The sequence below is a fragment of the Myodes glareolus genome, chromosome 5 (genome assembly GCF_982192425.1).
Source record: "Myodes glareolus chromosome 5, mMyoGla1.1, whole genome shotgun sequence".
NCBI classification, from domain to species: Eukaryota; Metazoa; Chordata; class Mammalia; order Rodentia; family Cricetidae; genus Myodes; species Myodes glareolus.
In genome coordinates, this window is record NC_142030.1 from 88690874 (window position 1) to 88708700 (window position 17827).

Here is a 17827-nt window from a genome sequence, read left to right on the forward strand (position 1 = left end):
ACTAAAACAATTGTCACTTCATGAATCACCTCTAAACTCCGTGTTCTCAGTCAACACCACGGATCAGACTCACGGTACAGGGTTTGTAGGGCGGGCTTGTTTGGTTGGTTTGGTTTTGGTTTCCTGGTAGGCAGGACCCAGCATCCCTTCTCATGGTCACCCATCTCTTTGCCTCTTTTTAGATGGCCATGCTGCTGAAACTTCAAGAAGCTGCCAACTATATTGAATCACCAGATCGAGAGACTATCCTGGACCCCAACCTCCAGGCAACACTCTGAGGGTCCAGCAGTCACTGTCACCATGGACAGCAGAAGGCTGGCTTCAGCTTCATTAGCTCTCCTCTCCCCTCTTCTTTCAGAGCTCGGGCTTACCAGCCTTTCCGGGACAGAGGGAAGATGAGGGCAAGAGGAGGGATGGGTTCTTGGTGCTGAACCTTTGGGAACTTCCTAGTAGGGACTGGAGGGGTGGAGTTTGGGCACTTGTGCCCCTAAATGCATTTACTGGCCTCCTCTGGTGACTTTGGAGAAGAGATGATTCTGGGTCTTTTCTTCAGTTTTTGTTCCCCCTACAAACTCCTGGGCTTTCTGGGGAGGGATTCGAAGACATCGCAAAAGCTGTGCAGCAGTTCCTACCCATTCTCATGAACACCTCTGAGACAGTCACAGATGGGGAATTCTAAGGGAAGCAGGAAACTCCACAGATTTTCCTGCAAACCCTTCCCAATTCTATCATCACTGCCAACAACCTTTCCCCAGAGATCTGGCCAGAGCCCAGAAAAAGAAGCATGTGGTTTAACGAAAAAAAAAAAAAAAAGAAAAAAAGAAAAAAATTGTGTAAATCAACCTGTAAGAGGTAAAAAGGCGATAGAAGAGATGAACCTGGAAAGAGGGGACCCAGTTGCCAAGATGGAAAGAGAGCTGCCAGATCTTGCCTTCTGGATGACAAGAGGGGGCATTGACAAGATGGCTTCCAACCTAAGATGTCACCAAACCACAGAAGTAACATCACAGCCTTCAGAGAGTCTATCAGCTGCCTTTCTGCCCTCTAACTGAACATGCATGAAAGTCAATAAACCCAACTTTTTTAATTTTTAATTTTTAAATTTTATTTCTATTTTTTTTCCTTCCATCTGCCTATTTATTTGCCCTCTTTCCCTAATTTTCTCACATGTCAATGAGATACTTGGGTTTCCTTCCAGGGAATAGTTTTGCTTTCCAAGTAGGTTTTCTTTGGAGAATTTAAATTCCGTACTGTTGGTATAAGTTATACACCTGCCATGCGACTGTCTCTGGCATCCTTGGGGCTTGTATGCGACAAGAAACATTGGCTCAGAATGGTAGGAGAAAAAGAACCCAGTTTCTTTGACTTTCCTTTTGAGAAAGCACATGTTCCACCCGGAAGCTCCACTGCCGTCCTCTGGCATGATCTACTCTGAGCTTCATCGTGGACTGGAGGAAAACCAAAATCCTGGAAACACCCACCTGTCTTAGGGCCTGTTTGGCCACTCACTGCACTATTGGATGGTAGCCACTTTGCCTGACTGAATGACAGTTCCCTTGCTAGCCCTTACTATTTGTTTTTACAGTTGAATAGTCACTTATAAGAAACTGAACAACCATGTGAACTGCTTCAGGTCAGAATAGAAGGTTCAAAGAGTTGTGCTCGGTGGCCAGTATTGGCCTTCCAAAGAGATCCACCACTTGGGGGAGTTGCCCTCTTCGTATTTCTGCAGCCCACGTTCCTTCATTTGACAAGCACTTATGAGTACTTATGTAAACCAGTCACCATGTTTAAAAAAAAAGACAAAATTTGGTCCTTAAGTTTGCAGTCTAGAGGGGAATGTTAATCTCCATTAAGAACACCCCCCCATCTGAGAAACACAGGTGAATCCCAAGGAGTTAAAAGAAACCTTTGATTAGATGTCCAATATGTGGTAGGCAGAAAATCGGGAATCCATTACGATGGAGTCTAAAGAACTATGGAATCCTGCTTGTCTAGGATGGGAAACTACTTCTGTCATTTCTGAAAACCAGATGGAACCAGATTCCAGGCTGAGCTGCCTTACGGGCTAATGTCAGCACTCTGCAGTTCAGGAATAGATATGACGAGCCTGGACCTAAGAATTTGCTCTTCAGAGTCCTAAGGAGCACAAGACTTACCAGGATCTATACCAAGATTCTATAGGCAAACTAATCTGGGCCATTGTTCCACCCAACCGAGGAATCACAACTCTTAACAGTATATTTTCATTTAGGTCTTCAAGATGGTCTGGCTTGTTCCTTTTCCCCTTCCTCCCCTGCAAAAGCTTCTATATTCACCTGGTAGCCCCAGGGATGACAGGGTCCTCTATTCGGGAGACTATTATTGCTATTGCTGCTAACTCCATGAGCTGTGAAGATCCCCAACCAACTCAGCTGCAAAATAAGCAATTCTGTAGTGGGAAGAGGCGGTTTGTCAAAGGACGGTGCTGAAATCATTGCCTTAAGGTCTCTGCTGTGCAGAATGAGAAGGCCCCAGAGCTGGGTGTTCCAACTTGGAAGGAAGGGGAGACTGGATAGGCCTCCTTTGGACACAGGTCTCTTCTGGACCCTATCCGCAGCTCCAGTGCCATGGAAAGGCTCCGACTTCCGCTGACATCCTGATGCTTGAGCCCTTCACTCTCTTCTCTGGTGCTGCCCTGCCAGTGCCTTCTGAAATGGATGTTACTGGCTACTTAAGAAGAAGGAAAGTAGGAAATGCCTTCTTCCGTTTCAACTGCCTCAGACTGCAGAGGGATTGTCTCTGTGGTAACCATGGATATCATCGTGAATTTTATTTGGGTCTGCAGCAAGTTGACTCTGGAGGCCTCTCATACTATAACTTCGTTTCTATTCCTGAGACCTACCACCACCTTCTCTCATTTGACTGCTGCATTTAGTTCAGGCCTCAGATAGCTGTCCTCCAGGAAGTGTGTTCCCATCTGGTGAAGTGCTCTTGAAGCCTCTACTTTCCTTCTGAAGACTGGGACCCTGTTTACAGTTGCACATCTGGGCCCCTCACAGTACCATCAACCATCTCAAAAAGGGACCGTGGTTCTGTGGCAGTTGCGGAAGGTTGAGCCTCCTCATGGTGCTAATAACCCCTTGGGATGCTCATTCAGACTTCTAAGAAGCAAAAAGCCTGAGCACCCCCTCACTGCCCAGGAATTCACGGCAAAGAGCAAATCCACAGCATTCTTTCCAGCCTACACACTTGCTTCTTGGTTGAGACTGCTGGCTCTCCTCAGAAAGGAAAAACTGGGTCCCACAGCTAAACTCTGCATCTCCAGGCACCTTCAGAAGGATCCAACCTTTCTAGTTCTGAATTTGTGCTATTCCCTTCCCCTCTGACCCCCAATTCCATCCCTCACCAAAGTTGGCTAGTGAAGAACATCAACCTTTGGAGGGTCTCAGCTCTGGGAGAGAGGCTAACTAGAATCCCTCGAATTTTGGGATGAAGACCAATAAGTTGTGTTCAATGTGTTCGTTTCTCAGTCCCTGCCTAGGCACTAAAATAAAGTACTAGGTATTAGAGGCTGCTATGGGACCTGATGTCTGTGTGTCTCTGTGTTCTGTCTTCTGGGGCTTTTGTGGAACATTATTTTTTATACCTGCTTTCTGGTAACTCTTTGGTGCTTATTTCTGTCTCTGTAAATCTTTACTCCAGTGTCTTCTGTGTAGTCTAATCACCTGGAAGATAGAGGCTGGCAGGGAAGGAGAATGAGATAAAAGACCATGGTCGACCCTACAAGAAAGCCTTTATTGGTTGGTAAACATTTGGGTTTTGAATTACCAACCTTCTGACTAGTCTGTCCATACTGATGGGCATAAGACAAAGTAATGATTTTCTTTCTCCCCTATTCTTCCTTCCTTTCTTTTTCTTTCTTTCTTTCTTTCTTTCTTTCTTTCTTTTTTTTTTTTTTTTTTTTGTCTTCTGGCTTTTCTAGTTTGCAAGAGTTTACGTGGACTTGACCTACCCATCTCCTTTCTTGTAGGTCCCAAAGCTGAGCCACACTATTCAGAGGGATACTCCCCCCTTCCTGTACTCTGAAGATGAGCTCATACTCATCTTCCTGTACTCTGAAGATATTTCCTGCCATAGTCCAGGAAAGTAGGGGAAGAAGTGGTAGTTTCCACAACACCTGCCATCATCACCCCAGATGGAACCATTCGCAGCACCCAGCATGTGCACAGGTCACACTTGCCTCATCAAATGAGGCTCAGTCTTATAAGCCAGGAGACAAAAGACTTCAGTGATTTTTTTTTTTAATGACAAAAGGGTTTGGGAGAGGACGTTGTGCTAATCACAAGTCTAATACAGGGTCCAGTCAATCTGAAGTAACTCAGATTGTCAGTTGCAGCTCCTTATCACACTTTACCCTTTCTTTTCATAGTCTCGGCATTAGCTAAACTGAAGCTAGTGAGTGGACTCCATGAGCCAACTCCATGGGAAGAGGAAAAATGGCTGTTGCAACAGGGTGGGTAATAGAGATGGATAAGATGGATATACCAACAGTTATTGGTAACCCTTTTTTTTCCTTCCAGTATTGAGTACTGAAGCTAGGGTCTCTCATAAACTCAGCAAGTACTCTCAGCAAGTACTCTGTCACTGAGCTATAGCTCCAGCCCTCACTAAAGTTGTCCATAATAGCCCTGAATTCACTAAGTATTTCAGGCGAGCTTTGAATTTGATGATACTCCTCCCTACACACACACATACATATACACATTAGCCTCTCAAGTAACTGGCCTGTATCACTAGGCCCAGCTATAACACACTCTGTAAGAACTATGCATGAGAGTTCCCAACATGCAGGCCATAAGCAGTAAACGTGTTTCACATGGCCAAAGCCTAAAGACACTGCTCTCCATGCCTGGATCAGCCTTACCAATCAGCAGTCCTCGGTTAACCTGCTCAGGGAGAACAGGGCCACCTGGTACACACCCTCGTTCCGGAAGCACATGCTCTTGCAGGAGAGACAGAGTAAACTGGAAAGCGGTCTGGAAGGAAAGAAAGCAGTTGAACTTTGGAAACCACGGGGGCAGGGGTGGGGTAGACAGTTAAAAATTATACCTACTTATACTAGTTCATTCCAGTTTGATGTTTTGGCCATTCTCCTTAATGATTATGTCACAGGGCACATTCTCTGACGTGATGTGAATCCCTGGTCCCTTGAGTCAACCTTTCGTCCCTTAAAGCAGTGGCGCTCGGAGGATGTCTTCAGACCAGCAAGAGCAGCATGCGGGAATGTGTTTAAGGACTAGAATTCCCAGGCTTTAACCCAGATCTACCAAGTCAGCTCTAGAGTGGCTGTGCCCAGCCTTGTCGTAAGGGTGGAGCCAAATCACGGGAGTCCTCACCGTGAGATGGCTGATGTTTGAAGACCCCAATAAGAAGTGTCTACAGTCTAATTCAGATGCTAACGTTTCAAAGTCACTTTGCTCCTACTTAGGCTTCTGGAAGCTAATAGTAAAAATGTGTGCTTTGGGGTAGAAGTTAGGGAAGGTCTGCATCTTTGCAGCCTCTAGCGGAAAACCCCTGGCCCCTGACATCTCTGCCTGGCACACTGTGGGGCTCCAGTGGAAGAATCATGTCGGAAGTCTCATCCACGTTGCCGTTCCGATGGATTCTTTTTCTGATAATAGTATAAGAAAAGTAAAATAAAATCTAATTTACATTTCCATGATAAAATGTTCTCCCAGTAACATCCCTCTCCCTTCTTTAAATAGTGACGAGTACTGCTGAGTCTGAGAGCTCCACCAGCCCTTCCTTCCAACAGCCAACAGCTGTAGTGCACCAGTGTGCCAGAAGGGCCCATGGCTCTGCTCAGCCCACAGGAGAGAGTTCTACACCGTGAAAATAAAGTATCTAAGTCCTTAGATTCAACCTTTGCCTCTTCCCATATCAGGACCTAAATATAGAACTACTCAGCAAAGGGAACAAAAGAAATCCTCTCTTTAAAAAAAAAAAATGTTTTTTCAGGAAGAGCTTTGTATATTTCCAAACCTATAAACTAGCTGAAATGGCCATGGAAGAGTTGAGGCTGTTTAGAAGCAGTTTTGTTTCAAATGTGTCAGCTTTCATCCCCTCTGAGAGCACTTTTGTGGTAGCAGGTCTCCTGAGCTCAGGGACTAAAGAAGGAAGGACTAAAGCCCAAGGAGAGCAAGTGTAAAACAATTGCACTAAAGTCACCCCCTTGCCATCCAGCCAGCCCCGGCACATCATCCTGCTTCCCTGCCGTTTCTGAAAAGGAAAATACAAGAAGCAACTCCCACACTGCAGCCAGTTTCTGCTACTGCTGTGTCCCTCCCCCCCCCACTTCCTAACATTCTTTTGTTTATTGCTTTTAACAAAACAAAATTACAGTGAATTCTAGGTCTTGCTAGCTTCCTTTCCTCCCCCTCCCTATCCTGTTTGACACAGCACTACTCCTGTAAGAGGCTGTGTTTCTCAAATGCATGGCATTCCTCAGGTGGCGGGTGGGCAAGAATGGTCACTTTTTAAAACTTACTGAGTACAAAATCCCAAACCAGGATATTTGTGTGTGTCTGTGTGTTTGTCTTATTTCTGTTCCATTTGACCCTCACCTATTCCAGTCTGTCCCCTTTTATACCTAATGTAGAAAAGGCAAAAACTGAATCTGGAAAGCAAATTGTTGTATATAGTTGCGGTAACAATCATGAAGAGAGCTGGGCTGTCCCCTCAGTAATTCATTTTAAACAAGAAAATTGGTTGAAAAATTAAATCCATGCCTTGGCCAGCTGAAATGGCCTTCCTCCATCGCCACAGGGGCCACCCTTACCTGGGTCCTCTGTCTGTCAGGCATGTCGCCATCTAGCAAAATTCATCTGTTCTCTGCCATTTGCGTTTCAATAAAGTTATCTCCTGTATTGTCCACTGGTTTTCTAGCTCACTCTCTGCCTGGTTTCTGTGTCCGTTTACCTTACTACTTGATCTGGAATATCACATAACTTGCTTCTGCCTAACTCAGAAGCAAAACCCACCTGCCTGTAAACATCTGAGCCCAAATGCTGAGCTGAGTCTTTTGAGTCGTGGGTGGGGGAGAACCCCACCTTGTACACTGTGGACAGTTTCTGCCCTAGTGTGCTTTCAGTTGCACATAAACACCATGAGCAAAAGCAACTTGGGGGTGGGGGTGGGTATTTCGTCTTACAGGTTATAGTCCATGTCAAAAGTAGTCAAGGCAGGACCTCCCTAGGAATGCTGCTTACTGGATCGCTCCCTTGATCTTAAATAGTCGAGGCCCACGTGCCTGGGGACTGCACTAACCACAGTGGGGTTAGTCCAACTATGTCAATAAGCATTAAGGAAATGGTTCACAAACTTGGTCACAGGCTAGTCTGATTCAGTGAATTCTTCAGTTGAGTTCTGGTGACCCCTAGGGTTGTGTCAAGCTAACAGCTGAAGCAAATTATGACAGTTTTCCTCGCCAGGAATCAAGGCTTCCAGTTGGCAGGACGGGAAGTCTCTTGAGTTGCCCATCAACTGCAAAGTTTGAAAATGTACCACCCTCTAGACCAGAGGTTCTCAACCTGTGGGTTGTGACCCCTATGGAGCCAGATGCCCCTTTCCTAGGGGTTGCATATCAGATAGTTCATAACATTAACAAAATTACAGTTATGAAATAGTTTTGTGGTTGGCATCACCACAACATGCGGAACTATTGAAGGATCAGAGCATTAGGAAGGTTGAGAACTACTCTTCTAGACACTACCCAATTTGGGGGTTGAACAAACATGAACGTACCTCAAAGGACAGCTGTTCTGATGGAGTTTGGGTTCTTCTGGCCACTGTAAGACAGAAAATAAATCTTACTATCCTCTACCATGGAATTGCAGAGTCAAAACGCACTTATTTTCCCAGAAATACCTGCTCTGTGCTCCAACAATGTACTCCATTCCACCCCTTTAGCCACTAGGCGCTTGCCACTCGGTCCTGCATTTTTAATCCCTTGCTCTAATCCCCTCCACTTGCTCTATTGAGTAGTGTCTCCATGTTGTGGCCATTTCCTGCAACTTGTCCTTGTTAGCCATATTAAACTACTCTCGTTCTCCTACCCTTCCATAATCCCCCTGGGTCTCCAGAAGCACACTGGGCTAGCGAGATGGCTCTGTGGATAAAGTACCTGCCTTGACACCTAATAACTGAGTTCACTCTTACATAAAGGACACCTCTGCTATCTACAGGTGTCCCATGGTATATGCCCGTGTATTCGAGCATGGCACACACGCACACGCACAAACACTATTTTTTAAAATAATGTTACATACTTGTATTCACTCTCTGTAGTAACATAAAGGATAAGTCTGGGCCATGGGTGATGACACATACCTGTAATAGCACTGAGGGAGGTAGAAGCAGAAAGACCGAGATCAGGGAGTTCAAGGCCAGTACCAACTACACAGAAAGTTTGAGGCTCGTCTGTGCCATGTGTGACCCTGTCTCCAAACAACACCAAATAGATAATATTTTTAAAGATCAGTTTATAGCTGGGCGGTGGTAGCGCACACCTTTTAATCCCAGCACTCGGGAGACAGAGACAGGAGATCTCAGGGAGTTTCAGGCCAGCCTGGTCTGCAGAGCGAGTTCCAGGACAGCCAGGACTGCACAGAGAAACCCTATCTGGGGGGTGGGAGCTACACAGAGAAACCCTGTCTCAAAAAACCAGGAAAAAAAATCAGTGGGGAGAAATGCTCCTTCACATGTAGGTACTCTCACCTGGACAGCCACTTTCTCATTTGAGATTGGGTTCATGTAAACTGAAAAACTAAGAAAATTGGGGACTGCCAATTTCACTTCAGTTTCTCCGCACGCCTCCCAGGCATCTTTGGATCTCTAAAACTAAAAAGTGAACAGACCCAACTGAATCCATGTTTAGAGTTGGGAGGAGGAGTGTTAGTTTAAAATAGGTGCTATTTCTGCTATTTCCTGAAAGTCTTCTGTATCCATTTCCATCCTACCTCTGTGCTAACAATCTGAACCTAGAATCAGGTATCACGGCCTTTATTCCAAGCGCGCCTGACTTTCAAGACTCCAAACCGTTATGGCATTCTGTGTGCACACACATCCCCAAAAGCGTTCCTTGCCGGCAGAAGCGCGGTTCGTTCCGGCCGCAGAAGGCGCTGTCTCCGGAGACAGCAACCTCTCCCCGCCCCCCGCCCGCTCCCGCGTGCTTAGATGCGCAGGCGCGGCTTCGCGGATTGGCCGTACGCGGGAGCCGTCATTCGGTGGCGGGTCCCGGCCGCGGGGCTGGCGGGCTGAGGGGAGAAAAGATGGCGGCAGCGGCGGCAGCTGGTACGGCTTCTGGGCTGCCGGGTCCAGTGGCACAGGGATTGAAGGAGGCGTTGGTGGATACCCTCACCGGGATCCTGTCCCCCGTGCAGGAGGTGCGGGCGGCTGCAGAGGAACAGATTAAGGTGCTGGAGGTGACAGAGGGTGAGTGAGGAGGGACCGTCACGAGGATGGCTCGGACCTGGGCCGGCCGCACACTCGGCTGACCGCAGGGACCTGGGGAGCCTGAGCCAGGGGAGAGGTGGGCACGAGGAGCTAGGGTGCTGGGGTGTGCCGCTGATGGCTGAGAAAGTCCTAGAAGGGTGGCGCGTCTGAAAGGAGAGGGTCGGGGGAGGTGGAACCTTGGCGGGGATGGGGTGGGTGAAGACTTGAAAAGATAGATAGTGCCTAGCTTCTGCAGAGGACAGAAATGGAGTTCGACCTGGAGCTGTCGCTGTCGCGCTGTCTGGATGATATTTGAGCTCAAGGCAAGGTCTTTTGCCGTTTTCTTCAGCAGCTCGGTCGTAGTGGGATCAGGGAAGAACGCTAGGGAAGCGTGAGAGGTAAGGCCCAGGAGGAGGCGGCTACCATCAAACAAGTTTCAGCATCAGAGTTTGAAATCTGGCTGGTTGTTCAGACACCTCACGTTTTCCTAGAAATTTAACTCAATTAGATGTACACTACTTCACTTCCCCGATCATGCTTTCTGTTTGTTTGTTTTTAAGATTCATTGGCAGTTATTAAATACTGTGCATTTCCATGTCCAGGGACCGATCTTCCTTTGTTTTAAGCTCTTTGTTCTCATCCTCCCATTATGTTCTTTAAAGCGATAGAGAAGAAACTATTAGTTTGACGTTTTCTTTTAATTTCCTGCTTAGTGGGCTTTCATCAGATCATTTTACAAAGAACAGAAAAAAAAGGTAAACTCTCCTTGGTCTTTTTGTTTGTTTGTTTTTCGAGACAGGGTTTATCTGTGTAACAGCCTTAGGTGTCCTGGAACTAGTTCTTATAGACCAGTTTGGCCTGGAGCTCACAGAGATCCTCCTGCCTCTGCTTCCTGATGGGATTAAGGCGTGCACCACCACCGCCCAGCAACTCTCCTTGGTCTTTATGTAAGAAATATATCCTATCAGAATTTCAGTGGGACTCCAGATCCCTGGAATTCCCAAGTTCAAGAGAATATTTTCACTGCTCCTTAAACTTAGGCCTCTTTAGAAATATGGGAGATTGTTCCTATATTTGACCAACCACCCTTAAAGCCTTGAGTTAATGCTCCTACAGGACTTATTTTTATTGAAAAGAAATGGATAGGGGTGGGGAGTCGCCCTTAAATTTAATTTTATATTCTCTTATAGTACGGTCCAGGGACTATTGAGAGATCTAATAGGTTAAGGACTATTTGAAAGAAGCCAGTTGTAGTTTTATAACAGGTGTGGGTGGAAGAGCGCTGTGGGAAAACAATGCGTAACCTGACCTGAAGGAGTCTCTAACTTTCTAGGTAAGATTGTTCCATGGGACATGTCTCTTGGGACATTGGATCCACATGGTCTATAAGACTAAATGACTTGCTAGTTTTGCCAGAAAGGTGTGTGCCTTTCTTGGCTGCCTGCTGATGGGCTCTACTCTTGAACATTAAGTGCAGGGGTCTCTAACATGTGGGGGATAAAGGCACAGCTCAGTTATTACCTCTTGACTTTACATCTCGTGTCCCTGCATCCCTTGATATAAAGAAGGGAAGCTGATAGAAACCTTACCATATTTAACTTGCTACTTGCGTTTAGTTGCTTGTCTGATGCAAACTGATCTTTAATTAAACCTTTCATGAATGATACCCAGTGTTGGGCTACCCCAAATGTATGTCTGACACCTTGCTATGAAAGGTGGGCTTATGCTTAAACTACAGTAGCTCTGTCCTTGCCCTGATTTCTTCATCTCTAGCGATGCAATGGTCTTTAGGCAAAATCAGTTATAAACTTGAGATTGTTGTGAAGTTCTTGTCTTCCGCTTTTGTGAACTCTTGAAATCAAAAGTACAAGATTTCGATCTAGTGCACTGATGAAGAAGTAAATGAACTCTGCCTCAACTCTCCCTCCTGTCCCCATAACGTACTGGTAATGTGCTGTGTGGTATGAGGATGAGAGTCAAGGCAAAGCTTTGATGCAGTACAGGAATGACGACCTGGTAGTAAGGCATGTGGACTCAAGTATAGAATGTGGTTACAGGTTAGATCAAGCCTGGAGTTGAATATACTATGTTGGACTCTTCAGTGACTTTAAAAGTACCTATTTTTAGTTAGAGAATGCTGGTTCAGTTCTTAAGTATCTTTTCTCTGAGTGGCCTTTAACAGTTCTTCCCATTGGGTCCAGAGTATCTCCAGTCTTTCATTCTGGCTGACTCTTAGAAACTTTCTGAAAGTAGCTAACAGCTTCTCTAGCAATGGCCCTTCTTTACGTGAAATGATAGCACCTGGTTCCCCAGGAGGAATTCACAAACTACTTAGCCTTAGGTTGTCAGGACATTGTTCCTGTTAGGAAAAAGGTCTTGCAGATTAAGATGAAGGACCTTTCTCACAAATGGGTGGAGAAACAATTTTGCGCTCTTAGAATTGCTTTTTGACCTAGTTTCTTTTGTTTTTTCGAGACATGGTTTCTCAGTAGCTATGGAGCAAGTCCTGGAACTTGCTTTGTAGACCAGGCTGGTCTCAGACTCACAGAGATACGCCTGCCTTTGCCTCCCGAGTGCTGGGATTAAAGGCGTGCGTCGATGCCACCACCACCTGACTTGACCTAGTTTTATTCCAAAAGAAAGAACTTTGCTTTCTCGTCATTTGAAACAGCTTCCTTAAAACTTGAAGTTAAAGAGGAATCTGGGAGTTGGTGTCTATTTTGGGGTTTTGGTAATCTTCTTTTCTGTTTCCGTAGAACACAGGGTCAAGTAACTACCATATCTAGTCCCTCTGTCCTTTCCAATAGCCATACTGTAAGCCATTTGCTATGCTCTCACATGGGACACTGAACCCACGTGGTCTTTAAGATTAAGTGACTTGTTATTTTTGCAAGAAAGGTGTGTGCCTTTCTTGGTTGCTAGATGAATTCTACTCTTGACCATCAAGTGCAAGGATCTCTAACTTGTGGGGGAAAAGCACAGATCAATTAATACCTCTTAAAGGGAAGGGCAAGAAAGGGAAACATGTTTTGGCCAAATTGTATCATAAATAGGATTTTTTCCCTCTAATGTTGAATTGAACTTAGAGCCTTGTGTGTGTTAGGCAAGTATTCTGCTACCTAACTATGGCCTCAGCACCTCTTTTAAGAAATGGGTTTTCTGCTAGGCAGAGGTGGCACATACCTTTACTCCCAGCACTTGGGAGGAAGAGACAGGAAGATCTTTGTGAGTTCCAAAACAGCCAGGGCAAATTGTAGTAGTATCAAAGAGTTCCACAATAGCCTGGAATGGAGTGTAACAAAGGTTTGTTTATCTGGGGATAAACTCACAGTAAGGGCAGCAATCCGCAGTCCTCTGCGTGCTCTGGGAACTGGAACCAAATCCAGCAGAAAAAGGGGCTGCGCTTGCTTTTCATCTGCACCAAAGTGGGCCGGTATCTTAAAGGCTATTGACTGAAGCAGTTCCCACAACAGGCTGTTACATAGAGAAACCCGGGGAGGGGAGAGAAAGAAAGAAATAGGATTTCTAGAGCAAAAAATGCATCCAGATTATCCTTTTTGTCTTCCAGCTTGTATTTTCTGAGAAATAACACAATTACCACATTATCCAGAATGAACACATAGAAGCCAAAGAACTGTGTGCATGTCAGAGATCCTCCTGATTTCTCTTTTATTAGCCTAATGTCCTAGAAGGATTTTCTTGAACTACTGCACTTGTCCTTTTGCCTAATTACTTTGATCTAGGGAAGCCCTGAAAACTTTACATACTTAAAGCCTCATTACCATACACACAGGAGGACATGGTGCCAGTTAACCACTTCATCGTGCATGGTCGCTGTCCTGAGCTGAGTGGGGCAGAACTGTGCAGTAGTGTGGCATTCAACAGATAATTGTCCCCTTTTGTTTTTCTTCAGAGGATTGAGCTTTTGAGTTTGATTAGCAGACTTTGTAAAATTTTAATTCTACCCACATGGGGTAAAAGTAAAAAGATTTTTTTATTTATTAGCATATTCTTGTAATTATGTTTCATTGGTAGAAAGGGAGATATCAAGCATTCAGTAATGTGGGCATTAAACAAGAGAAGTAGATTACCTAAAGTCTCTTACCTCAGAGTCTTAATGTTCTGTCAACTTCATTTTTTTTTTTAAATTCGATTTATGGTAAAGCCACCTTTAGAATGTTACCTCTTTGTTTCTGGCATATTAATACTTTACTTCTTGTATCTCAATGGATTTTTTTCCTTTTTCTTTTACTTTCCTACTTTTCTTTAAGAAGAGCATCCTAAGTGCTGGAATGAGGACATGTATAGTCTTAAGTTCTGTAGCCTGAATAGCTGAGATTTTTGTAAAATAACTAGGTTAAGACCTAGTCTTTTTTTCCTCTTGTTATTTATTTTTATCTATTAGAAATGAATATATCCCCTCACCCCCAACCCCAACATTTGCCCTTGACTTGATATTTTGTCTTTTTCTTTGCTTAGAGTCAGTGCATGCTAGCTAGGCAAGCATTCTACCACTGAGCTGTATTCCCAGTCCAGTCTTCTGCCTTCCTCCCCACAGAATACATAATTTCTTCCCCTCTCCCACCATTGCGTTGACCAGAGGGTATGGATACTTCCTTCCATCAGCTCTCCTGGCATTCAGATGCTGCTCAGTTGTGTATGATGATTTTCCCATCTTAGAGGCCTAGAGAGATGATCCTGCTAGCTGGAGATGCTTTCTGGTTCTCATGGGCACTTTTCTGGCTTTCTTACAGTGTAGCATAAGCACTGTCCACCTGCGAAGGGCGGCCCACAAGGATCCAGACGCACTCCTGGGCATGTGGCGGGCACTGAACCGAGCGGAAGGCGGCCACGCTCGGAAAAAGGCCAGTGGTAGAGTTTTCTTTTCCCTTTAAGCTATGGTTTTGTGGTGCTTACCCACCCCATGACAGATAGGGGACTTCTAGAGTGCTGCTTAAAACTTTCCTACAGTTAGTCTCCCTTCGCAGTCCCTAACGTTGGCTATCCAGGCACTGGCAGTCTTAGGTCTCTCTGGTAGACCCTAATAACAGCGATAATGCAGTTCTCAATTTATCCTTTGTCCTCCCTGCCCTCTTTTACATTTTCCCTACTAAGCCAAAGTTTACATAGGTAATTGTTGCCAAACAGGGTAAGAGAAAGGAGAGCAAAGATCACTAGAAAGGGGGAAGAAACACCCAAAAGACTAGAAAATGGATTTAATGTGGAACATGAGAATAAAAAGTGAGAGAAAGGAGAAAGCAAAGGATGTCTTAGAAAGGCCAGGGATGTCAGTTTGGAGTGAAGGCACCCAATAAGATCAGGTGAAAGAAATCTAGATTGACCAAATAAAGCTGACCCCATTTAACCTTAGAAAGCAGAGCTAAGGGAATTGTTTCCTGACAGAACGACTCTGGGAAGCTCACTTCACATAGCCCTCATAAGAGCATTCTTCTTTGGTTCAGTGTCTTAAATTGAATCTTAATTTAATCTAAATTAGCCTCTTCTAAGTCCAGTCTGTGTGTCTCTTGTATTCTCTCTGCTTTCAATATCCCCTAAGTAAGCTATTTAGCTCTTCTTTCTTTGTGTTTTCCAAAGTTATGTTAAAGCACATATCCATGAAACAAGGAATCTCCAAAGGGCTGTGTCCACACATAAAAAGAAGTGTTATTTGTTTTTTAACAGATATATTTAGTTGTGGGGTTTTTTTTAAAGGTATTGTATAGCTTCTGTCAGTAAAAGTCTTCAAATTCATATCAGATGGGGTTTTGTGCCCTCTGACAGAAATCAGCAATGTAAAGAAGCAACTGTGTTGATCGTATTTAAGCCCAGGCCGTGAACTTCAGCAGGTGTGTTTGTTCTTTTCCCTACACTCTCAAGAATAATGTTTTGCCTTGTGGTGATACTTTTTTAAATAATAATAATAATAAGGTTTTCACTGGGCGATGGTAGTGCATACCTTAATCCAAGCACTTGGGAGGCAGAGGCAGGCGAATCTCTGAGTTCGAGACCTGCCTGAACTTCAGAGCAAGTTCCAGGACAGGCTCCAAAGCTACAGAGAAACCCTGCCTCGAAAAAGCAAAAAATAAATAAATAAGTTTTTTTTTCTTTGCATTACCTGTATAGAAGACTTCATAATTAATACCATACCCCCCATTGCCATTGGTGGATTCTTCATCAACTTTCATGGAAATTAAATTTTCAGTATGATACAAGGCTATACAGTTTAGACAGAACTTTCCTTTCTTATATCCCACTGTAGCAATGCAATGCAATTAGTTTTTTGTCTTTAAAATTTGAAGGTTAATAGTTTTGAAACTCTGGGAACTTGTAGAGAAGAGAATATATTCTATTCATTCTATTTTAAATCTTGTTTTAATAAACCAGGTTAATTTTCAGGTTGTCTTTCCCAGTAGACTTTTTTTTTTTAAGATTTTATTTTATTTATAACGTATACAACATTCTGCCTCCACGTATGTCTGCAGGCCAGAAGAGAGCGCCAGATCTCATTACAGATGGTTGTGAGCCACCATGTGGTTGCTGGGAATTGAACTCAGGTTCTCTGGAAGAACAGTCAATGCTCTTAACCACTGAGCCATCTCTCCAGCCCCCCCCCAGTAGACTTTTTTTTTTTTTTTTTTTTTGAGACAGAGTTTCTCTGTGGCTTTGGAGCCTGTCCTGGAACTAGCTCTTCTAGACCAGGCTGGCTTTGAACTCACAAAGATCCGCCTGCCTCTGCCTCCCGAGTGCTGGGATTAAAGGCGTGCGCCACCACCGCCCGGCCCCCAGTAGACTTTTAAATAGGCATTCATATAAGTTGAACTCTCAACCTTCTCTCTTGGGTGAAGTCAGGAAATAAACTTTTATAGAAAATTCATCTTAAAGTACTTGTAGGTGGAGACTCTTGGTCGACTCGCACTTCAGTCCTCCATATATAGATCTTAATCTTAGGCTAATCTCTATTCTCACCACCCTTAGACACTAGCCACTGAGTGGAGTGTGAGGTGTGTGTTTGATAAGCACAGTTACTTCAGGACTGCGACAGAGAAGCTCCCAGCTTTGTGATCGTCACTAGAGTGCTACCTCCTCCTGGCACAGAAGCAAAAAGAAAAAAAAAAAAACAAAAAACACCTTTCATGGAAGCTTTTCTCTCCGTGTAGCCTTTCTGACTCCAGTTGATGACACGGGGCCCATGTGCAGTTTTCTGAGTGCTGTGATGCTCTGCTCTCTGGTGCCCGTGTGAACTGCTGAAGAGACGTGGTTTCTTTCCCTTCTCTGAGCTGCATCACCCTAGAACATGAGCATCAGTGCTCTCACTGAAAGATAACCAACCATTCAACTTTATTTAAAACTTTATAGTTTCAAATTTCAAAACCTTCTCAAAAAGTCATATTCCACAGTATCTTTTTTATGATGTATGATTATTTTGCTTATTTTCATCTCATTTTAGTTTGTCCCTGTAGGAATAATCCAAAAATTAAACTCTTGCTGGTAACTTTTAAAACCCACATAAATGTTATTTTAATAGTGCCTTAAAAGAAAGTTCTGTGTATTCCAGGTAGTTTATGAATGTATTTGTAGGTCATTCTGAAGGAAGTTGCATTAGGCCCCCCAGATTCAGTGTCCCGGGAGACCAAGACCATGTAGACTCACAGTGTGAGGTTGATGTCCATTTTCACACTAAGTATATGAATTGCAAGTGTGGGTACCTTTGCTAGTAGTATTCCTTATCCTTTTTTATTATTTATTTATGGAAATGGATGGGGCTTGTGCATGACACATAGATGGAGATCAGAAGACAACTTGTCGGAGTTGATTCTCTCCACCATGTGGGTCCCAGGGATCAAGTTCAGGTCATCAGGCTTGATGGCTAGTGCCTTAGCCTGTTAAACTGTCTTGCTGGGCTCTTTGTCCTTTTAAAACTAGTTCTGGAGAGATGGTTCAGTGGTTAAGAACACTGGCTATACTTCCAGAGAACTAGGGTTCAATTCTCAACACCCACGTGATGCCTGAGCTCTTTGTAACTTGAACCCAAGGGATCCACCTTCTGGCCTCCCTTGCAGGCAAAACACCATACAGATTTTTTTTAATGTGAAAAAGATGAAATAGATTTAAACTATAGATTTGATGTATGTTTTAAATTAAATCTAAGCATTGATATTTAAAAGGGATTAAGACAGCTGGGCATGGCAATGCACACCTTCAATTCCAGCACTCAGGAGTGGAGCAGGTGGATCTCTGATTTGGAGGCCACCCTAGTCTACATAATGAGAAATAGTGAGACCCTATCTCAAAAAACAAAACAAAACAAAGGTCTTTTTAAATTGTAAATGACTCATCTGTGTTTTAGAGTCCG

At 44.2% G+C, this 17827-nt stretch overlaps 2 protein-coding genes across 11 annotated transcripts in view; both read left to right on the forward strand.

The window, feature by feature from the left end:
• Nav1 (neuron navigator 1) overlaps positions 1-6913 on the forward strand; it is a 257270-nt gene extending 250357 nt beyond the window's left edge. For all 9 annotated transcript variants that reach the window (XM_087906482.1, XM_087906487.1, XM_087906489.1 and 6 more), the window contains one exon: positions 183-6913. In XM_087906482.1, coding sequence (XP_087762608.1) covers positions 183-278 — 96 coding nt within the window. In that variant the 3' untranslated portion in view covers positions 279-6913. The remainder of the gene's footprint in view (positions 1-182) is intronic.
• A 2358-nt stretch (positions 6914-9271) lies between these two features.
• Ipo9 (importin 9) overlaps positions 9272-17827 on the forward strand; it is a 41543-nt gene continuing 32987 nt past the window's right edge. For both annotated transcript variants that reach the window (XM_048430877.3, XM_048430878.3), the window contains exon 1: positions 9272-9474. In XM_048430877.3, coding sequence (XP_048286834.1) covers positions 9312-9474 — 163 coding nt within the window. In that variant the 5' untranslated portion in view covers positions 9272-9311. The remainder of the gene's footprint in view (positions 9475-17827) is intronic.